Source organism: Filicampus tigris, chromosome 21, assembly GCF_054856515.1.
Source record: "Filicampus tigris isolate MCC_2025a chromosome 21, RoL_Ftig_1.0, whole genome shotgun sequence".
Classification (NCBI taxonomy): Eukaryota; Metazoa; Chordata; class Actinopteri; order Syngnathiformes; family Syngnathidae; genus Filicampus; species Filicampus tigris.
In genome coordinates this window covers 9,242,218-9,264,979 of record NC_141237.1, presented here as the reverse complement: position 1 = coordinate 9,264,979, position 22,762 = coordinate 9,242,218, and the positions used below count along the sequence as shown (strand labels likewise).

General features: G+C 39.7%; 2 protein-coding genes across 6 annotated transcripts; both read left to right on the top strand.

Moving 5' to 3' along the window:
* Nucleotides 1-515: 515 nt before the first annotated feature.
* Nucleotides 516-15,996, top strand: LOC147127506 (uncharacterized). 4 transcript variants are annotated; one of them, XM_086021212.1, is made up of 9 exons: nucleotides 516-604; nucleotides 2,573-3,094; nucleotides 10,234-10,290; nucleotides 10,510-10,574; nucleotides 10,662-10,736; nucleotides 11,080-11,233; nucleotides 13,084-13,191; nucleotides 13,310-13,358; nucleotides 13,804-15,996. In XM_086021212.1, the coding sequence occupies exons 3-9, from the start codon at nucleotides 10,288-10,290 to the stop codon at nucleotides 14,820-14,822; spliced, it is 1,473 nt and encodes a 490-aa protein (XP_085877338.1). In that variant the 5' UTR covers nucleotides 516-604; nucleotides 2,573-3,094; nucleotides 10,234-10,287; the 3' UTR covers nucleotides 14,823-15,996. The 4 variants fall into 4 exon arrangements, with proteins under 4 accessions (XP_085877338.1, XP_085877337.1, XP_085877339.1 ...); XM_086021211.1 differs by having other exon boundaries at nucleotides 10,231-10,290; XM_086021213.1 differs by having other exon boundaries at nucleotides 2,573-9,832.
* Nucleotides 15,997-16,822: 826 nt separating this feature from the next.
* LOC147127505 (copine-3-like) lies at nucleotides 16,823-21,824 on the top strand. 2 transcript variants are annotated; one of them, XM_086020800.1, is made up of 16 exons: nucleotides 16,824-17,164; nucleotides 17,483-17,658; nucleotides 17,930-18,109; nucleotides 18,181-18,255; nucleotides 18,368-18,439; nucleotides 18,536-18,613; nucleotides 18,681-18,770; nucleotides 19,505-19,603; nucleotides 19,707-19,790; nucleotides 19,868-19,927; nucleotides 20,029-20,162; nucleotides 20,251-20,305; nucleotides 20,606-20,657; nucleotides 20,737-20,870; nucleotides 21,051-21,284; nucleotides 21,455-21,824. In XM_086020800.1, the coding sequence occupies exons 2-16, from the start codon at nucleotides 17,488-17,490 to the stop codon at nucleotides 21,560-21,562; spliced, it is 1,626 nt and encodes a 541-aa protein (XP_085876926.1). In that variant the 5' UTR covers nucleotides 16,824-17,164; nucleotides 17,483-17,487; the 3' UTR covers nucleotides 21,563-21,824. The 2 variants fall into 2 exon arrangements, with proteins under 2 accessions (XP_085876927.1, XP_085876926.1); XM_086020801.1 differs by having other exon boundaries at nucleotides 16,823-17,658.
* The last annotated feature ends 938 nt before the right edge of the window (nucleotides 21,825-22,762 follow it).

The window sequence follows — 22,762 nt, the reverse complement described above, 5'->3', positions numbered from 1 at the left end:
ATTTTTTTTTTTCAAATTCCTGGGATCGAATGGCTGGACTGTGAAAAGACAAGTAAATTCGTCCATGGTAGTGAATGATTTAAAAGGTGCCATACCATCAAAATGATGATTAGTGGAGATAAAACTATATTTGTGCACTCCATTTACTATAGATGCTGATATAGCATAATATCAATAATAGCAACACTGTTTTCCATATAAAAATTTAAGGAGAACGGTGATCAAATTAGAGCAGAAATGCTGCCGTCTGAACTGCCAGGTGTTTTGGACCAACTAGAATAGCTTGAAAGTGGGCGTAGCGGAATTTTCAACCCAAAATATTCTTCATCAAATCATCATCATCAAATGACATCAGAAGTTATATAAAAACATATATTTGTGACATGTGGCACAGGACGTACTGTACGTTCCTATATATTAAAGACTGTCATGCGTGTTCTTTAATGTCTTTGGAGTTTTTTTTGTTTTTTTTTAGTGATAGATGAGGAAGGTTTGTGGCGTTTGTACAGTCCTTGCTTGGCTACTGTTCTGACACCTTCAGTCTGACCGCTCCAAAACCAGCAGAAGACTTTGCATATGCCACTACTGGTGGAGTTTTATTTGGGCAAGTACAAGTATTAGGGGTGTAACAAAAAATTAATAATAATAATTGAAAATCCATTTGACGAATCAAATCTTTACATTTTGAAAAAGTTGCATCCTTGAATCGTATCGCACCCCATGTATCGGGAATCGTATCGAATCATTTTGCATTAGCGATGTCCACAAGTTATAAATTGATGTGATGTCGCTGATGATTTGTTGTTTCTTCGAATTGAATTAACTTGTATAGACCTTTTACAGGTTTTTGCATATTATAAAAAAAATAATGACAGAAGTTACTGATATACCATTAGTGTACCATATTATCGTACCCCATGTATTGAGAATCATGATATTTGGTGTTAAATGCTCACCACTAACTCGTACCATAGAAAAGAGGAATACTGCTAATTTTCACAAATGCACTACTATTCTATAATATGCACACTACTACAAAAGAAGCATTAGGCAGCGGCATTGTACAAGAGATATGAAAAGTCTACACACCCCTATTCAAATACCAGGTTTTTGTGATACCCCAAAAATGTGATCCAGTATAAATTTACTTTTCTCCACTGTATGACAACTGCATGGATAAAATTATACTTTATGAATTCACAAATGTATTTCAAAACGGGACTGAATTTGAAATAGTTACTTTTGGAAGGCTGACACTCACCGGCCACTTCATTAGGTACACCGGATGCAGTGGGTGGAAATTATTCTACCTATCAGAAATCCATACTAAATTAAGTAAAACCAGAAACATTTATTCTTAAGTATTAGCATTTCTGGTTTATATTTTACAGGGCTTTAGTTAGTTTAATAGAATTGCATGGTGGACTGACTAATGCTCCCTTACAACCCATCGTCCTTGAGGAAAAAAAAACGGGAAAAAAATGTGATGGAGCTTGCTGCTGTGATTTAGCCAACAATATTTCCTGACCAGAAATATTGAATATTTTCAGGGCATTGAATAAATTGCCACAGGACTGTATTGGTTGTCTTCGAAGACGTTTTGCCTCGCATTCACTCATCAGTCCAGTTGCGTTTGATTCACTGCCCTGGGAATAAAATGATCCGGATGATTCAGAATATGATGGATGTCCTTTACCAAGGTTTAAATAAGTTTTTAGATGTTTCTTCTTTTTTTTAAAAATTTAGTTTGTTTTTAGAGCGTTTGTTACTTTTTTTTTTTTTTAGAACATGATTAGCTTCAGTTTATTTTCCTTCAATAGTTTTGCCGAAATAATAAATGCATTTAAAATAAACCCCTAAAGCTCATGTATGAAATTACTAGTTTACAATGATGAAAACAAAGGCAAGGCAAGGCAGTTTTATTTATATAGCACATTTCATACACAAGGCAACTCAATGTGCTTCACACAAGCAAAGACAACACCTACAAGCATTTACAAACACAACAGTTAACATTTCAAAAGCAAAGTAGAGAAAACAAAAGCAGGACATTTTCGCAATAATAGCTATAACTATATTTTAACTTACATCCTAGCTGCATACTTGTGTACCGAGCTAGCTAGTTTGCATAATTGTTGACTTTCTTGAACCAGTTGCTGCAAAATCTGTGCCGCTGACCTTACAGCAGAAATGGCAAGTCCACATCCGGAAAGTAAATTCCCTCCTCCGTCGGTGTCTCCGGGGCAACCCCTGCCGGAGTCTTAAGCAGAAAAATCCTCCCCATTTTAATCCACCCCAGGGTGCGGCCATTTTGCCTTGTACTGACACTTGCTGACAACTGAAAATGACATCACAGCACCTAAGGGTTCTGCAAACGTCACCCAGAAAGAAGGGAACCCTTAGATACTGTGATGGATCCCCGAGATCGCTAGAAAAAAAAAAAAAAAATTCTCAATTCATTTTCCTCAAATGTGATATTAATCACGGTAGACTAGTGCGGGCTCGTAGAACAAATTATAAAGAACATTTCTGATTTGATTTGCCCTTTGACAAGACATGTACTGTTCTGCAGGAGCTGCAAGGTGGTTGATGTCCTCAAGCGTTCTCCCCTCATTTTTCACTGACCACACCTTCTTTGTTGATAACGTCATCACGGCAAGTTAACTTTCATAATCAAGAGCGCCAAGATCATCACAGCTGTTCAGTTCTGTTGGAAGATATTCAGCGCCCCCTTCAGCGTTGGATGTACAAAAAGTCGAAACTTTTCACAGGAGCGACGACGAGAGTCAGATGATCCCTTTTTTTCAGCCCTCCCAACAAGGAAATACCTTTGCCATTCCAATGACGTTGCGAAGTCCTTTTTGTTTGTCCTTTGTGGAAAATACAAGGACAGCAAGCTTCATGTCTGCACCTCGGAAACTCTTGGCTTGGTAAGAGCAACTAGTCAGCAATTGAAAGTAATTCTGTTCGGCATGGCGTTGGAGCAGCGGATGCAGGGGGGTGGTGTGATGGGGGGGTTTGGCTAAACCGCATTCCTGGTTGGGATGGAGCCTAAAATGCTGGAACATTGGTGAATCAACTCCCAACATGCAAGGTAGGCTCTTTGAACATTTTACATGTATGCTGTACATTTGACTCTCACATTACACAAAATCAGATGCTATTCCTCATTCTCAGCACTTTGAAACAAATAAACATGGGTGATAAATTAGCTGCATACATCCTGTTCAAAAAGGAGTAGGAAGTAGTTCTACATAAACTTGTTCATATCCCTGAGTCAACAAAATAACCTCACAAATGTCCCAAAAATTCATATACCATGCATGACAATATATATGCCATACATTTAATTTAGCCTTGTCCTTGGGATCAGTGACCTATTAAAATAATGTAGTTGCAGACAATTTATTGATAATAAACAATATACATCAAAGGATAGATTTTTCAAGTAACATCACCACCCTAACAATAATATAGCAATATATAAAGCCATGCTACAGCTACAGGTGATTAACCAAGTCCATCCTCATTGCTGAACCTCTTCTACACTGAAAAACAAAGAGTTGGATTTGCATTAAAAGAAAAAAGAAAAAAAGATATTGGTTGCATGCATTAAAATAAGTTGGAGAAGTGAGTAAGTGGTTACGGATTTAGTTACAATCAATAGATAACTAAACAATGTTTTCCTTTTTCTTCAAGAGCTTTCATTTTAATAATGATGAGTTTGTTTGGATTGTTAAAAATCAATGTGATCACTGCAGAACGTGACTTTTTTTTAAAAACTTGTTTCAGTATGTCCATTCTACCTTTGAATGTATCAATATTAGATTTTCATGTCATCCACATTTTTTTCCTTCCAGCAGTATTCCTATTTTGTCACATTCTAACCATGCGTGACATTTTCCTCACCATCTTAAAATTAAAATTCTTTGCTCCAAAAAAACCCACAGCAACCCCACTCCAGTTGCATTTGTGCTATTCTTACAACCCAATTCATATCCATTTCCACTAAAATGTGTCCAAAGAGTTGATGTTTTACTAACACCTGCAGCTCTTGCATGAGATGTTGTTTACTGGAGCTATGTTATTTTCTACGTGCGAGTAAAATGATGGTCAAATATTTATCCATCCACCCTTTATCCGAGCTGTTTATCCTCACGAGGGTCTCCGGCGCGCTGGAACCTATCCCAGCCGTCTTCGGGCAGTAGGCGGGGTACACCCGGAATTGGTTACCAGCAAATATGCAATGCCTGTTAATCACATTCATCAATCTTTAGTGTCTTTTGATTGCATGTAATGGACATCTTTATCGTCATCCGTTATTCAAGTGGATTGTATTAGTTGTTTTGTTGTCCCATACCTGTTTGTGAATAGTTGCCATTTTGTGCTGGCGTAAAGTCAATGGGTGCACTCATTTGGAGATTTTTTTTAAAAAATAAACCAAAAGACGATAATACGTGCAGATTCTGTAAAACCAGCACGCGAAGCGGTCTTCATTAGCCATGCACACGTAGCAACAAACAAATTCGCATCTATCGGTTTACGGGGAGTACACGCGACTACGCAGCTGACGATAGTTTACGAAGAAAAAAAAACTACAGTACTTTGCATCTGACGGCTTACGCACAATTGGAGCCAACTAAAATCTAAACGTAAGGATCGCCAACTGTCGTCAACTATGTTTATTTTGTGGTGTGGGGGTTAACGTGTCATTGTTAAACTCGGAAAATTGGAACGATGTATCCTGATTTATTATTGAGTATATTGACTTTTGAAATTACTGTTCACTGGAAAAATGCACGGTTTGGTTTCTTTATTCACGGTAGTGAACAAACTAAACTAGTCTTTCTTATGAATAATTATTCTTACGAAATTCCACAATACACCAATATACCAATCCAAATGTAGTCATTCAAACCTCTTTTTTATGAACGCGAGCCAGTATATTACCATAAAAATACATTTTTTTTAAGCCATTAAAACTATTGCTTTATGCTCATTCTTAACATTTTTGCTTAAAAATCTCTCTGGCTCCTCTCTCTGCATGTCAACTTACCATGCATGTTTTTGGAATGTGGGAGGAAACCGGAGTACCCGGAGAAAACCCACGCAGGCACGGGGAGAACGTGCAAACTCCACACAGGGCGGCCGGAGCCGGGATCGAACTCACGACCTTTGAACTGTGAGGCGGACGTGCTAACCAGTCGGCCACCGTGAAGATTGTTTTTAAAAAAAAAAGGGATGGGGGGGGAAAGTGAAAATATTGACTATGGCCAGCAGATGGCAGTGTTAAGGCACGATCTGAGTCCCCTGTACGAGCTGATGCGCGCATGCCCGGCAGGTCGGCCATCTTTGATTGGTAACTATGGAAACAACACTAAATCAGAATACGTAGGTTATGCCTTCACAATCTGCTTTAAGCATTTGTAAAACATGTTTATATCCATGATATCTATGATCTTGATATCTGCAAAAGTTTAATATTGTCGTGCTCCAGTTGGATGGTTAGATATGGATATTGATATAGATATATAGATAGAGATCTGGCCCCTATGACACCTATGATCCATGTATTTTGTCCTAGTGTTGCCACAAATAGCAGATCAGGGGCGGCCTAACTGCAGTGCATGCACACGCAGATCGTGCAGGGGACTCCGCTCGTGCCTTCACACGCAGCCTTGGGTCTCTTTTGGATGAGATCAACATGTATTAAACCAATGTGGAGGCTCGTGAACATGGCGGAGCTTTTGAAATTTGACAGTTACAAGCATCTTGTGATTAATGAAGTATCACATTAAGTCTTACAAAGAGTGTCACAAAAGAGTAAAGATGACAAGAGTTCATTTAAATTTACAGAAGTAGAAGTGATACATAGACATCGCTGCACGCATGCATGCACACACACTACTTAATACTACCACTATTAATACTGTAGGGGTGTCACGATATCCAAATATCACGATACCATAATATCACGATATGAACCTCACGATACGATAATTATCACGGTATCGTGAAGAGCTCATATAAAAAAAAACATTACAATATTTAGTTTTGTACATATGAACAGTATTCACAAAGAAATAGGCTTGACCAGTCACACATCAAATTAAACTGTGCTAATAATCTAACCACCAGAGGATGCTGGAACTGCACAAATGGAAAACAACTTGGGCTTTTAAACTGATTTGCAATATCATGACATGAAAACGACGATGTATTGTGGCAATTTTAATATCGCAATATTGCGATATTGTGATATCTGTATTAAATGGCATGCAAATATTTAGTAAAGTTTGTCAAATGTTGTAAAAATGGTATTTAGGCATCAAAAGCACATTTTCATTGTTGTTTGTCTCTTGTGGAAAAGGACCGTTCAGATGTTTGAGGTTACACTAAAGAAAAAAAAAAAATAGCATCAGTCATTGTGCATAAAATATCTTCACACAAAAGCGTGTTTTCTGCGTGTTTTTGTAGGGGTTTGCTGATTACTAAAAAATGGAAAAGGTACAAACAAGCTTTTTTTGTGATGAAAAAAGAGTGTCTAATCTTTCATTTCGTAGTTTCTGTTTTCTTTGTCATAAGATTCTGGTACTGTTAGGTTCTCTTTTTTATTTTAAATGGCTGCCACTGAAAGAGTTCAATTCAATAGCTGACGACAGTGACTAAGGGCTAAGAATGCCAGTGCCAATTGCAACATTGCAACAAACTTCATCCTGTGGTAATATATGAAAATAATTTGCTTTGTTTGCATCAAGGCAGCCCCATTTCTCCCCTTCTCAAATTCTGGCTTTTCATATCTTAAACCGCTGGCTTTTCATATCTTAAACCGCTTTACGGTATACAAATTGCACACAGAGAGGTTGTCATCAGCACAGCAGTTCTTTTTAAGATTGCCAATCATCTACTTCTTGCTCTGCGGTCATAAATAAATACTTGAAGGTCTCTGGTTTGATGCTAAATGTAAATAAATGCCAACTCTTACCTGAATGACAGGGTTAGGTGCTTCTGGTTAGGGTGTTATTTGACAGCAGTGGACAGCTCATGTCTTATTCAAAATTCTTACATGTTTATGAATTTCCAACTGTGTTGATGAAAGTAATGACAAGGAGTTAAAATTATCTTTGAAAATAACTTCATGCTATTGCCCTATTCTCGTTCTCTCCCTAGTATTTTATAGACAGAGATTGGTAATAATGTGTTTGGCTCAACATAAAAATTGTAACAAGGTTTGTGCTCTGTTCCAGAAAACATTTGTTTCCATTCATTCCACATGTTGTGTCATATTTGAACAGCTTTGTAACTGACATCAGCTAGAAAAAGGTCTGGTCCATCCCAAGTATTAGCTTGCTTAGGTTTAAGTAAGTGACTTGTAAAACATTATTACATAAATACCATCTGGCCAAACATTACTTGACTCAGTTTAAAAGGGACATTGATGTGAGTTGCTATTTTTGTGGAACCCACACAGAGAGTTCAACACCTCTTCTGGATCTGCTCACACTCTTTTGGAAAGATTAATTTATTATTTTTTACAAAGTATGTTAAGAAGATATGGCTTTCAGAATCACAAAGTCAATACCAAGGTACCTACCTTTACATACTGTCCCATTGATAGTGTTTCCTATATCAGACTTATAAATAACTCCATTACTAAAAAGGCTACGGAAACTATCAACATTGGTAAAACTTACGTTTATTTGCATGTATTTGAAACCCCTGCCGTTATTGCAACCCCTCCCCCCATTCTGTGCCCTAGACATTTGTTAATATTCCATATTTTCAATATGTAATTTTATGTATATGGTATACTGATCTGTAGTTGTTATTTATTTATTTATTGATAATTGTTTAGTTTACGCATTTGATATTCTGCGGCCGCCGAGCTTCCGGTTTGAAATGTGGACCTGACTTCCGATGCCGATGGGTTGGATTATTGCGCATGCGCATAAGGTACATAGTGGTGTGCGTCAATGTACGCCGTCAGACACTTTTCCAGGCAGACGTGCAGACTCCAACGTAAAAAAAAACAAACCCGAAAGCCGGGGAACACGATTGACGTCGGCTTGGGGTACAGCGGTCTGTAATACGTCGCTGACGACAGCCGGCACCATAAACACGCTGACGGCTTGCTTACGTCGAAACACAGCAGCTACGTAATTGACGGCTTGCTGCACGACAGTTACGTAACGACATGGACAGTTCGTAACTGACGGGCGCATTCTTTATTCACTGCGAAAAACGATTCATTAAAAGTCAAAAACCTATGCAATCACTGTTATAAATCATAATGCACACATGTGGATGATAAAATATAGTTTATTGCACGTTATTTTTGAGAAAAATTGAGGGTGTTCTTGTTTGTAAAAGATAGTTCATTAAATATAAAAGTTCATAATATTATTGCGTTGTTTTTTCATTAATACAGTACAACATATTGATTAAGCAATGATTTCCCATTTACACTTGACATTCAATTAGGCTATATGTGGCCCCTGAATTATTCTGAGATGCTCTAAATTGACCATACTGTGGGTGTGAATGTAAGTGTGAATGGTCAGCTGGCATAGGCTCCAGCTCACCTGCAAGCTCAGTGAAGACGAGCTATGCAGAAAATTGATGGGTGGGTAATAAATAGGTTTTGTATGACAAATGGGGTGAGTGACAGGTGGGCAATGCAGTTTTGAAGAGGTGAGTCTTGAGTTTGGATTGAAATGTCTTAAGTGGGTTGGTGCAGGATATGGTTCGGAGGTTTAGGTTGGAGGAGTGATGGCGGAGCAGGTCGGTGAGGTAGGAGCAGGTGAGGTTATAGTATTGCTTTTTAGGTGATGAGCAGGAGTTGATAATAAGGTGCGGAATGGGGAGTCAGTGGAGGAAGGAGGTGATGTGGTCTCGAGTGCGTCAAGGTGAGTAGATGGAGCAGTTTTTGGAAGTCAGCAGAAGAGGGTCCAAAGAGAATATTCCCCAAAATAGTCTGGAGGTAATGAGGGTGTGGAAGAGTTTTAAGCATTGTTTTATATTTCGGTCAAGGGTTCGAATGGGACGGGGACATGTGACGGCGCAGCGTTGAAGGAGATGCCCCGGTAGAGGAGGAGTTCAAATTGATCGCAGATGCACTTTGAGATGATAAGTTTTGAGGGGTATTGCTGGGCTGCATGTTTTGGCGGAGACGGAACATTGCGTAACAGTGACATTGAGATCCTTGATGGCAGATGTTATGTCCGAGGGACAATGTGTAAAGAATGAACAGGCTATTGCTTTTGTACATGTGTTTTCTCAATGTCAATATTAAAAACTGGCGGTTCTTTAGGGTAAAAAAGTTCAATGGCGTGGCAATTGGAACAGTCTTTGGAGGCTTTGACATATGTAATTGCTCTAAGTTGTTTGCGTTGTCCTTGAAATGTCACTAATACATCATGCTGACAAGGACTCATCACTGTCAGAAATGATGTTACATAATCCATCCACCCACCTTCGATACGAGCTGTGTAACAAATGGCTAATGGGTCCGTAAAATGTTACTAAATATAGAAATACAAAAATGATCATTTTTTGCAGAATTACCTCTTGCATGACCCAAAAAGTAATTTTTCCAACTGATAAATGACAAGCGCCTCGGATCAAGATCGGCATTTGCAACTGAAACTGGATCAAAATGCACCCGATCAGGCCAGAATGCCATCCTAGGCCAATGCTACCGTCTTTCCCCGTGGGGCCTCGTTTTTCTCAGCCAGCAACAATGATGACGGGCCCTAACATGTATAATGTACCGCAGCAGATCAGACCACCGGTACACCTCAATAGTCATGCCGGTTTCCATAATCATAGTCAGGTAAGTCGTAGCCACTTCTTGGGGAGTGACCAATGATTTATTGTCGAGTCAATGTCTTCCAAAATCGAATTTAGGGCACAGGGAGGTGTGAAAGATACTGAGAATAGTCTAGATGGAATATTGTCTTTTTTCCTCAATTCAACTTTGTTATTATTCTGGCTTTTGTTTATGGAAATGTCTTGCTTCAGGCTTGGCTGCAATACTTCAGTTTTCTTCGGTTGTGCACAATTGAGCTGTAGTCGATGCATGCACGGGCAGATTTCTCTCTCGCAAGAAACAACCTCGATTTCCTTTTCTGATCTAATATTGCAAAGATACATGTGTATATATATATATATATATATATATAACCCACCAAGATGGAACCCACTGATAATTTTCCTTTTACCTTTGAACAGCAGCAACTGCCGCATCAATGGCCCGTCCAAAACGTCATAGGCCCACATCCCCAACAAATGGTACGATTCTGCAGTTCTGTTTCCAGTATATTTTAGTATCTATATATTTCCGATTGAGTAACTTAATGGAGAATTTATCTTTGAAATGACTTCTTCCTACTCCCTTTTGGATGGTGTTTCAGTTTGTTATATTTACTGTATCTTTTTATTTTTTATTTTTTTGCACTAGGTGTTTGAAATTTAAAAAATCAATCGGTTAAATTCTCTCGTGTGTTTCAGATGAGGGCGCCATCAGGCATGATGATGACGCCCGGAGCCCCTCAGATGGTACCAGTTGGATTTATGTGAGTGAAACCCTTACAAACTACGACTGAAATCAATCCTACCTTGGTCACGCCATCACGCCGTGTTTCTATTTCATATCTACGTAGGAATGGAGAAATTTTGTTTGAGCAGGTGCATCCTTTAATGTCTGCAGCTCCTCCCCAAAACCTCTTCACAACAATGTAAGCTTTATTTGCACATTTAATTAAATGGCTCATGAACTTTAGTTGGTATATGAATGTCTACACATCCCTTAATGCCATATTTGGACATAAAAAAAAAAAAAAGAGACCAATGTAAATTCTTTGAAATTTTTTTCCACAATTAATTTGACTTAAAGCATCTATTACTATAAAAAAAAAAAAACGCATTTAAATCCGGTTGTGTAGACCTCTTTCATAAACCCGAATTTCAGATTGACACTATGCTTATTTTTCTTCTGTACAACTTGAAAGAAACATCTGAAAGATAATCTAAACTTTCATGTTTCCTAAGACGACACCATTTTGTGCCCTTCATTTTCAGCAATACAAGGAAGGCTGAACATGTGCGGGAGCGGCCCTACATAAAGAAGCCACCGAATGCCTTTATGTTGTTTGCAAATAAGTACAGAGAAGTAGTCACCATGCAATTGGAAAAGAGAGACAGTGCATCCGTTCACGTTGCCCTCGGAAAAATGGTAGGTTATTCACTGTCGAAGGAAGCTCGGGATACAGTACGGTCATGTGTCATATACAGTCCCCCTCCAAATGTATTGGAACAGCAAGTTGAATTCCTTTGTTTTATGTTCCATACATTTGGGTTTCAGATCGTAAGATGCGATGTGCTAAGCAACTGAAAAGTTGGTGGCTTCAATCAAAAGGTGTGAGTTGTTGGAAGCACATTTAGATGTAAATACCATGAAATAAAAAGCTGGCTCAAAAGTCACCTTTTGATCCGAAACCCAAATGCCTTCAGTGTATAAAAACAAACAAAAAAAAAAAAACCAACAACAAAGGAATTAACCTTGCTGTACCAATACTTTGGAGGTCACTGGACAGTTACACTCAAAACACTTGTCAAGGATCATGTTTAGGACTGGACTCGTTATGCCTCTAAGGAGACTCAACAAATGGTTTAAAGCAAGCTCTTGATGACACTGTCAAAGAAAACTCCCATTCACCAGGAATTTTTGGAGCATGACATTTACTGAATGGGGGCGTCCATTTGCCTTGATTGGACCAACTGAGGGAGAAGCAGAATACCCCACACCCAAAAAAACATGCTCATATGGAGTACAATTGGAAGTTTTGTGTACAATGGAAAGTTATTCCAAAATGCTAAAATATCACCTTCCTAAATAATAATCCTATGTCTTTTTTTTTTTTTTTTTTCACATTTCAGTGGTAGATCTGAATGATTTAGCAGAAGTGGACAGCATCATGAAGAGACATTTAATGAGGAAAAAAAAAAAAGTCAAAATATGACTTAGGCCATTATTTTAAGGTGGCAAAATGCAAAGCGCAGGAGATCCCCCTCAATAACATAACATTAGGCCGGCTCTTAACTTTTCATCTTTATCTTGAATATAGAGCAGATTTTCTGTCTTGAAGGTTCAAAAGCACAAGCACAGGTGTCCAATAATCTGAAGTACCTACATAGCATTACACTTTGAACGATTCTAGGAACTCCAAGTAAACAAACTTTGGAATCAGTCCGCTAGGGTGGTGGTTGTCGAGCATTTTACACCAAGTACCACCTAAAAAAAAAAAAAGAAAAAACTACCATCATAACCACAACCATTAAAATACATTATGTATTAAAAAAGTTTTTGCAAAACAAAAAAAAATATTTAAAAAATGAAGCCACCGAGTCATGCACAGTTTGAACATTTAATTTAGCGATTCTTTTACATACCACTAGAGGGAGCCGATTCTCTGTGGAAGTCATGTGATTTTTTTGCGCTTTTGACGAGGGAGTCAATCAAGCGAACGCAAACGGAGTAGTGTGTACGTTACGTTGGGGCGATGCAGGCCGACAGTCACGGGGGGAGTGCGGTAGTCGTTTATTTCGGCGCCATTTGGTCCCGACGCTAATCACATGTTTCGAACTCAGGAATTTGTTGATAGCTCATGCTCGCCCTGGTTCCTTTGTCCAAGCTAAGACAGCGCTAAGAGGACGAGAGCGAGCCGAGCAGTTGCTGACAGTGGCTACTGTAGGAGCCCCGTGATCACGGAGCCCCGCTTGCAGACAGTGAGGAAAAAATGATTTCAACTCTATAAAATTGGGTTTTAATTGGAGTGGGGGAGACGAAGAGCTCAATCCCGCCGCACTGTGTGGTTTGTGATTGGTAATTATATGTCAACATTCTTTTTTCTAGCCATATTGACTGTGGGAAGCAAGGGGCCTCTTAAACGATTTCTATCAAGATGTCTTTTTACGACGCACCACTGAATTTCAATCTTTTGTTAATTTGTGCTTTGGCATTCACACCAAGGAGTTGGCGGTCCTTTTCTGAAAACGTTTGTGTTTGTCGTGTGTTCTTCGCAGTGGAAGTTGCTACCACAGGCGGACAGGGACAAATATTACGAAGAAGCCGATGCTCAGAAACGACGTCACGCTCAGCTTTATCCTCGCTGGTCCACCTGTGAAAACTATGTGAGTTGTCTGCACGTTAAATCGTGTGAATGCAGTTCTTGCTTTGATTTTTTTTTTTTTTTTTGGTGGGATAGCAAATGAGAAGGGATGGGGGTGTTTTTTTGTTTGTTTTTTCCAGGGGAAACGCAGGAAGCGGCGGAAGAGTAAAGTTCACACTGGTGTTTCAAGTAAGTTACGTGTCTTACTTCCCCGTCACATAGTTGAAACGATTCAGAGAATTTTGATCGTTTTTGCATTAAATGGTCCGTAGTGTGCCGTTCATGTTGCGGTACTGAAGTGTAGGGGAGAGTTTGTTGGTTCTTGGAAATTCACAACAGGAATGCAATGGGGGGGGGGGAAACCCGACATGAGACTTTGAACTTTGACCTACTATCAATCCAGTCATTAGCAAAAACTGGCGCTCTAGGTTTCTCTTCCATACGTAATTGTTAGGTGGGCATTTTACGAAATTTTGCTGGTCCGTCATCCGTCAGCGGCCACGGTGTCCGTCTTGTCATTTGTCAGTCCGTCATTTTTCATGACCTTGAAATCCAATGGTCAGTTTCGTCCGCCAGAAGTCCGCTGTAATTTGAACAGGCAGAAAATATCGTTCTGTTCTTCGTCTCTTTGCAGAGGACACACCAGATCCTGAAATTCCGCACGCCAACAGCATGTGCCTCTCCACAGTCCAAAAGGACATCATGGTATCGGAAGAATTGGACTCTTCTTCCGAAACGATGCATTACAACTCCCAGCCTCCTTCTGCGCTGGATTCGGAAGAATCTGTGGAAGCACTGATTGAGGAAAAGAAATTCATGCAGATGCCGTGTGTCAAAAACGAACTTTCAATGGCTCCCGATGGACAGACTCCGGGAGAAACTCTTGAGAACGACCACGCGCTCAATCTCCTCGATTGCATGCTTCTTTCCCCCGCTTCTCAGATCGAGCTTCAAAGTGTTGAAGATGGGTTCCAATTGCTACTGGAGCATTTTGAGCCTCAGGGGCTCCCGTTGCTCACGGAAGCCGAGGAGTATAGCAAGCCATTAAGTTTAGGGGAATCTCAGCAGCTAATCATCAAGTTGTTTGAAGGCCCCGCGCTGACGGGGAATTTAAAGGTCGAGACTCAGCTGGACCTGGCCGTGCAGGGTCACACAGTAACGGCGGGCCCGTCGTCCAAGCCTTTGAACAAACCGATCCAATTAGCGCTGGAGCATCTTGACACACCGGAAGAGATACAACCGCGCCTCATCGCGCACTGCCAAACATTGGTGGCGGAGAGCATAAACCAAGAAGTGCTCAATCAAGTCCCTCTGCGGCTTCTCGAGACGCCCGCCTCCGCCGCGCTCGGTGCTAAGGAAAAGGCCCAAATGACGCCGTCGGTGCAGAGCCCGAAAACAACACAAGCGTTCAATCCCGTCGCTGCGCATCATCACAAATCCGAGTCCTCCAGACTACTGAGCCAGGACACCGAGATCCAAGTACCATCGGTGGACTTTGAGGCTCCCGCGAGAAGTCAGAGTCAGAAGTTAGCGTCCGTTCAGTCTCTGAGTAAGGAAAAGCTGCCACATGTTGAGACCCTCTCCGCCGGATCGCATTCAAGAGATGGGGACCTCCTCCAGTGTCTCAGTTTTGGTGATGAGCTACAATTTTAGTTTAGTGAAGTAAACCCAGGTGGGAGGATCCTCAGTTTGAAAATATTTGGTTTTATTTTTGTGCTGGAACGTCAAGGAGGATCTTGTTTTTTTTGTTTTTTTTTTCTCTCGAGTAAATCCGCTTCCAATATCTGTATGGACACACTCCATAGGTTAAGCACAAACAAGTCTGCATATTGGTATTGTTTTGAAATGTCATTGCCATGGAAATATGGGCTTTAATGGCCACCAGCATATCGTCCCTGTCCTGTGATAAACACTCATCTCCAATTTTGGAAACTTTTAACTCACTTTAATGCGATGCATGATGCATGTCAAAATAAGAAAATGAAAAAAAAAAAAACGGAGATAAGTGTTTTTCACATGACAGCGGCGATATGCAGCTTGTCGCTTATGCCAACGAGGGATGTACTCAACGGCGAGGAAAAAAAAAAAGACAACAGAATTGACACTGTCCGATATAAACCATTTTTAAAATGTGAGACTACACATGAATGTACAATCAACTCAATTGCTGCTTGCCATATTTTGAGTGCAAACGTACTTTTTCGAATGAAACAAGTCGTGACACATTTGGATAAGTAATGTCACGTATTGCGCGAACAAAAGGCCAGTTTTCGCTGACAGATTGATTTACATGGCAAAATTGAGCGTCTTAACTATGGATTATTTTGATTTATATGTAAATTGCAACATGTTCTTCATATATACATGTGCTTGTAATCCGCGTAACCATTTTAAAGCATATACATGTGGTGATGCATTATTACGGTAATATATAAATATAATGACATAAATATGTATTTTTGTATTTTAGAATATCAAAATTAACGCTGGAGGGGCTTAACTGGGGCTACACGTGTAGCGCCATCACTGATCCGCCCCTTCTATGTTGCGGGTGCAACAAACACAACCACAAAAACACAGGTTGTTTCCTTTTATAAGAGAGACCGTATATTTGATAAATTTTGTGTATGCAGTGTTATTTGTCCTGCTCTGAAGATGGATGAACGGGTAGAATCAACGCGTGTGTTTTGCCATTTTTGAGTTTATATTTTATCAGTTTCCTGTATATATTTCTTGGTATACTATGTATATACTGTACACTCATATATGCAGCTATGTAACACTGAAGATGAATCAACAGGTGGAAATAAAAGTCATTCTCAGACTACATAGTGAGCCCTCTCGACGCATCTGTATTACTGCCAAGTGAATAATAACCCATTCCGATGTATTGCGAAAGCACTGACAATGCATATTAATGTAATGCAAACACAACAAGGGTCTTAACATACCATGTTTTGATTGGGGGAAAACCATGACCCCAAACCTCACATAAGGTTTGGGCCCCAGCTGGTATTTGACCTGGGACTTTATCTGTAATCACTATGACGCCACACCACTAATGCACCACACAATGATGATATATCACCATTGCCAGAGGAATATAACACGCTGTAAAACTAAGATCCATGTGATCTCTATTTTAAGTAGAATCCGGCAATGCTTTTGTCCAGACCTTATCGGTTCAGTCACATCACTCTTCTTGTCCTTGCACTGCTTCCCTCTTCATTTTACTAGTCAGTATTCGTATACTTGGTAGATTCGGTGTCATTGTCTTCTTTACACTAACCACTTATTTTGGGCTATTGTGTTGCCCCTTTAGTGGGCCAACGTCCCCCCCCACACACACACACACTATTTTACGTGGACATTCCAGAAAGACTACATTGTTTCCGGTTTGTTTTGATGTTTTTATTTGATTGATTTGTGTACTTGTATTAAGTAAAATGTTGTGATTTTGTATTTTATAACTATTTTTAACGATGTTGAGCATTGTGTGAGTCCTCTAAAATGTGCTATATAAATGAAACTTACTTTCTTACCTAATTACTATTACTGTTTACAGATGTCAGTGTTGGAATTAGACTTACCCACCGACTTCATAAAATATAAAGTCCCTGAACGCACCACAGGGAAGCAGTGCGTCCCGAAATGCAACCGATATGAAACATAGTGCCATTTTTACCGATATTGTTTTTTCTCCATACTGAATTGTAGTGTGTGTAAGGTTCTGTGGCATTTGCGAACTAAACTTGAGAATAACACAGAATACACCAATTACATGACATAATTTTACTCCTTTTAATGAGATTATAAAACGTCCAGAAAACGTAAATGTACAGTGGAAGGTGAGGGGCGACGCCCACTGGTTCCTTGCTTGCATGCTTTCTGAGCTCGCGTTAAATACAGCCCAAATTACCAACTCTAACATCTCTAAAATCTAAAATCTCGAACGAATTTTTTTCCGGAACAACCAGACGAGCAATTCTTGATCAGTAAGTACATAATATCTGTTTATTTTTATCGTCCTGACTTTGAGCTTGATGTGTTGAGCGAGACATCGCCACACCCATTCACTGAACTGTCATTTGACCCTAAAGCTGTCATAAGCTTATATGTATTTGTGTTGGAAATTATGATACTGTAAACTACTCCTAATGACGGTAAAATGAAGTTTAGTACAAAAATGCAGAGCCGATCGTCGTGGTTTTTGGGGGTCCCCTAGTGGTCAGTATGTCAATATCGTGCAGTGGTTCCCATTTTTTTTCCAAATGCCACTGTTCGTTGTTTACTTCGTGTGTTGCATCAACCAGTTGCCATGGCTTCCGGTGGGGTCCCTACTGGTGGGCTTCCGACTGGGACCTCCTATTGGCCCAGCAGGGTGGAGCTGACCGTCTCCTGCGAGAACCTCATGGACATGGACGTCTTCTCAAAGTCTGACCCTCTGTGTGCCTTGTATATCAACTCCTCTGACTCAAAGTGGCACGAGGTCTGAAGTGTACCCACACATGACTACTGCTTTACTCAGAAAAAAAAGTTAGTTAGGCTTTCAGGTGAAATTTCAGGATAGACTTAAATGCACTATAACCTTTCCAGGTCAACAACAAGTTCACTTGTAAAGATTATCGTGCATTCTAGGTTCATCCTGAAATTTCAGCCGAGGATTTTCCCCTAACCTTTTGTGAGTGGTGTATACAGTATGGGTTCCTTTTAAACACATCAGACAAGACGTTTTACGTTTGCTTTTTCTGCTGCATCAGTTGGGACGCACAGAGATGATCCTAAACTGCTTGAATCCGAAGTTTGCAAAGAAGTTCGTCATCGACTATTATTTCGAGACTGTGCAGCGGGTCAAGTTTTGCGTGTACGACATAGACAACAACACCTACGACCTGGGAGATGATGATTTTCTCGGGGAGCTCGAATGCACTCTAGGCCAGGTAAGCTTTCATCTTGTCAATTCAAGGCAATCGTGTATTTTTTTTCTCCAACGTTTTCCTCATGTGTCCAGATCGTTTCCAACAAGCAGATGACTCGACCGTTAAAGCTGAAGGATGGGAGGCTTGCCGGTCGTGGTACTATCACAGTACGGATTGACGAATAATAAAAACTCGTTGCAGGCAGAATTTGAAAAAGAGGATGATGACCGTGTGCTAATTATCAAAAATTATTCCTCAATACTTTTTCTTTTTTTTTAGATCTCTGCTGAGGAAATATCAGACACCAGGGTAGCACATTTTGAGATGTCTGCACGCAGGCTTGACAAAAAGGTACCAAATATCATATTACGTTATCACCGTATGTGTTCGGCATAACTTAACATCTGCTTCTTTTTTTTTTTTTTTTTTTATGATGTGGATGCTCAGTTTTTTTGGTGGTCTGACCCTTTTCTGGAATTCTACAAGCAGACAGACACTGGATGGCAGCTGGCTCACAGGACAGAGGTACCCTTGCCACTTCCACACTGGTTTTCCTTTGAAATATTTTAAGGTCTTTGGATTTGTTCGGTAGGTGATAAATAACAACCTCAACCCTACATGGAGACCCTTCCGTATCTCTTTGCGATCTCTGTGTGGAGGAAATGTTGAGAAAACTATAAAGGTAAAATACTCATTTCAAATTGCTGAGAAGTTTATTAACCACGCCCCTTCCTTGCACCACCCCAAAACAATGCCATGATGTATGAATATTTTTGCTCCCATTTACTTTTGAAATGCTACTGCAACCTACTAATGACACTTATATCTCGTGATTGCATTTTCTCTTCATCTTACAACGTTCCCACACTTAACGCAAGAGGGTAGTTGCAGCCCAGCTGGATAAACGATGTGTGTGTGTTTGCACAGTTCATGGCCTCATCGCATAAAGGTCTGCTGTTTTGATTTTTCCTTCCTTCACTGTGTTTGTGTTGCACTTACTGACTTTGTTTGACCTTTGACTGCTGTTTGACCAGATTGGGTCTAATTTACTAAAATCCAAAAACGCATGCCATTGGTGTTTTTTTATTTTATTTTTTTTTGTTTTTTATAAGACGCTACACTGCTCCAAAATTAGATTACTGAATAGATAATGTGATAATCTTTGTTTCTGGCATTTCAAAGATGTTTACTTTAGAATGTCAGAAAGGTGACTGAAAAAAAAAAAAGACACAGATTTTATTGTATTTATATTTTTTGACTTTCTATTGAAATGATTCAGCTGTTACAGTACTAAAAACGTATATTTGGCTTAAAAAAAAAAAAAGAAAATAGGTTTTGCATGACACAAACTCTTGTGACATTTTCTGACTACTGCATCACTGGTCATTGTCTCAAGAAAGGTGTTTTTGTGCTCAGGTTGACTGTTATGATCATCATGTTAGTGGCTCCCACAGTCTTATTGGAAGTTTTAAAACCACCCTTGCAGAGATACAAACGGCAACACACGTCTCCCCTGTAAGAACTGTTTACCTTCCGTCAAGTTGTTATGCCGCTCTGTTTTATTTTTTGGGCATTACGGTCGTCGTTTAATAACATGATTCGTGTCCTCTTACGACAGGTTGAGTTTGCTTGCATTAACCCAAAGAAGCTAAAGAAGAAAGACTATAAAAACTCTGGGGTCATTCACATTAAGCGCTGTCAGGTAATTCATTCGCTAACACTTCTTTACTGATGTCAATTTCATTATTACATGAAGATTTATGCTCATATGTTAACCAGGTGGAGAAGGAATACACCTTCCTGGATTATATCATGGGAGGTTGCCAACTTAACTTCACAGTGAGCTCATAAATTTACTTTTGTTCCCCAAAACATTTTTACCAGCGTGTCGCAAATACAGAATGTCTTGAATGGGGTTTTTTTTTGTGGACTTGGGCCAGATTGCCATTGATTTCACAGCTTCTAATGGTGATCCCAAATTACCCAATTCCCTCCACTATATCAACCCCGAGGGCTATAATGAATACCTGTCCGCAATCTGGGCAGTGGGCAATGTCATCCAAGACTATGACAGGTACATTTCATCTTTTTTTTCCCTCCCCCAATCTACTGAATGGTGTTGTTTCACATAATTTATTCTTTTTATATGCGTTTCTCTTTAGTAACAAGAAGTTCCCAGTTTTGGGGTTTGGAGCCCAGATCCCTCCATCATGGAAGGTAGGGAGGGAATAAATCCAGATCTAGATCCCTAATTTGGCTATTTTAACATAGAGCTGTCAATTATTAAAATCAGGTGGATAATCAGCGTGCATTATCCATGTTCTCGTTGTAGATGCATGTGTTAGTTTTCTGTTGGCATCTGAGTAGTCAGCCGAGTGACAACAACCTCACAGGCATTCATTATTATGGGTGCATTATTATGGTGCGACTAAATTTGACGATGGTTCTCCCAATGAATACGTTCCGTGATTCTAACTTGGACGTGCTCCTGTGAATTTATTCTGCTAAAACACGCAGGTTTCCCATGAGTTCCCCGTCAATTTTAATCCGTCAAATCCGTTCTGTGATGGTAAGTTCTCATGCGCCAAAAACGTGTCGGCTGTTACCAGAATTCCTCTGCTCTTAAAGCAGACTTTTTGTGATTGTAGGCATTGAGGGTGTGGTGCGTGCCTATCAGCTGTGTCTACCCCAATTGAAGCTCTGGGGCCCAACCAACTTCTCCCCAATTATCAACCATGTCGCCTGCTTCGCCAGACAAAGTCTTTACCAGAATAAAGCTGCAGTAAGTAGTTGTTCGAAAGTATTCAAATACTACGAGGTTGAAAATTCAGGCACATAAAAAGACAGACAACCGAACGTTGGGTAGATTTTGTCGAAGTGCGCTTGTCACGGAGCGTTTTAGCAACAATGTTGAATCACTGGTACTCTACTAAATGTTTCCTCTTCTTCTGTCCGCTTGCAGCAATACTTTGTGCTGCTCATCATCACAGATGGCGTCATCACAGACATGGACTTGACACGCACGGCAATCGTAGAGGCTTCTCGCCTGCCCATGTCCATCATCATAGTGGGTGTCGGCGGGGCGGACTTCTGCGAAATGGAGTTCCTTGACAGTGATGACAAAGCGCTGCTTTCGCCCAGTGGGGAAGCCGCCGCACGGGATATCGTCCAGTTCGTGCCGTTCAGAAGTTTCTGCGTGAGTAGCAAGCCGCACAACCGTTGCAGTTAACACATTTTGTAGTTATGTAGAAGTGTTTATTTAACAGGTGGTTCCTGGAACCAATTATTATTTGGTAAGGTAAAAAAAAAAAAAAAAAAAATATTTTCAAATAGTATTGGTATTAATTTTGTGATTTGTCATTGCAGGGAAATTCTGTGGCGCTGACACACAGCGTCCTGGCAGAGCTGCCTGAGCAAGTGTCGTCTTTCTTTAATTCTTACAAGTTGAAACCTCCGAATGTAAACAGCGAATAAAAGTGATCTGAGAGCTTAAAATGACTCCCAGATGCTTTGTATTTATTATTGATTTACATTTCCCTTAACTTTCTGGCCATTTTATCCTGTTGTAGTTACTTTTTTTTCTTCTGTTTTCAATGTAACACACAAAGAATTTATTTGTTTTGTTTTTTAACAAAATTTTCACTGGTGCATGTTTTTCATTAGATGGTAGTATTGTGTTATAAAAATGTCAAGATAGAGTACAGTCCTCAACATTAAACAACTAAACCCCATCAGATTTGTCAGACAACTGTGAGTTTCTTTTCAGAATCGATATTTCCAATGGCATATCACACACATGATACTGTCACAATGGTGGTCCATTGATTGCAAATGAGATTTATCAATGTATTCACACAAATATGTATTATGCGCATATACAGTGTAAGTCTAGCAAAGATACATTTTAAAATGAAATTGATTTAGAATAAGATTCCCCATACTTCAATGGGTGAGTCGAACCGCTAATCATTTTTGTTGTGTTTATTGAAAAATTCATAATGGGCTTACTTTTCAAAGGCTGTAAACTCATGTTGAGCACCGTCTTTAAAGAAATTGATTTGTGTTGCCGCCGTATTGACTGTGTAGATGAAAGTACTATAATATGCCCAACAAATTTGTTGCAAATGTTTTATTTCAGAGTTTAAACTTTGACTGTTGAGCGATTTGTAAACATGGTGACTGAAATGAGACTAAGAAGTCAATCCAAAACATTGAACATTGTGACCTACATCTACAACCTATAAAATGCAGTTGATTAATCCCAAATAAATTTTAGCTGTTCTAGAAGGGTTTTCCTGACTATTATTTATTTTCTTGCTGTGTAGGACTGTGGGTTTGCCGCTATGCATTTGACCACGTGTTAGAACATCTGAAATGTATTTGGGGTTAATCGGGCCCTTTAAACGGTGGCAAGTGTGTGCTGACTTCCACTTGGCACTTAACATGAATGTGATTGTTTCATTCTGAATACAGCCATATCCCAGTTAAGAGGGAGTGGCCACTTGTGCAACCACATTGTATATTTGTTTCTCATTTGGGATTTTTTTTTCTTTATTTGTGCAGGTTATTGGTCAAGTTAGTGGTGGAAAAGGTTTTGGCATAATTTATCTTGGTCCTTTTTTTTTTTAAATATCAAATAAACCTGACATTTGAACAGGGGGGTGTAAACCTTCT

Excerpts from the sequence above, each read along its gene's own strand:
- LOC147127506 (XM_086021213.1), top strand. The coding sequence starts at position 9,656 with ATGCACCCGATCAGGCCAGAATGCCATCCTAGGCCAATGCTACCGTCT. Across the intron at positions 10,737-11,079 it reads CAAAACCTCTTCACAACAAT|CAATACAAGGAAGGCTGAAC; the intron begins GTAAGCTTTATT and ends CTTCATTTTCAG. Across the intron at positions 13,192-13,309 it reads GGTCCACCTGTGAAAACTAT|GGGAAACGCAGGAAGCGGCG; the intron begins GTGAGTTGTCTG and ends TGTTTTTTCCAG.
- LOC147127505 (XM_086020801.1), top strand. The coding sequence starts at position 17,488 with ATGGCTTCCGGTGGGGTCCCTACTGGTGGGCTTCCGACTGGGACCTCC. Across the intron at positions 18,614-18,680 it reads AGCTGGCTCACAGGACAGAG|GTGATAAATAACAACCTCAA; the intron begins GTACCCTTGCCA and ends TTTGTTCGGTAG. Across the intron at positions 21,285-21,454 it reads TGCCGTTCAGAAGTTTCTGC|GGAAATTCTGTGGCGCTGAC; the intron begins GTGAGTAGCAAG and ends TTGTCATTGCAG.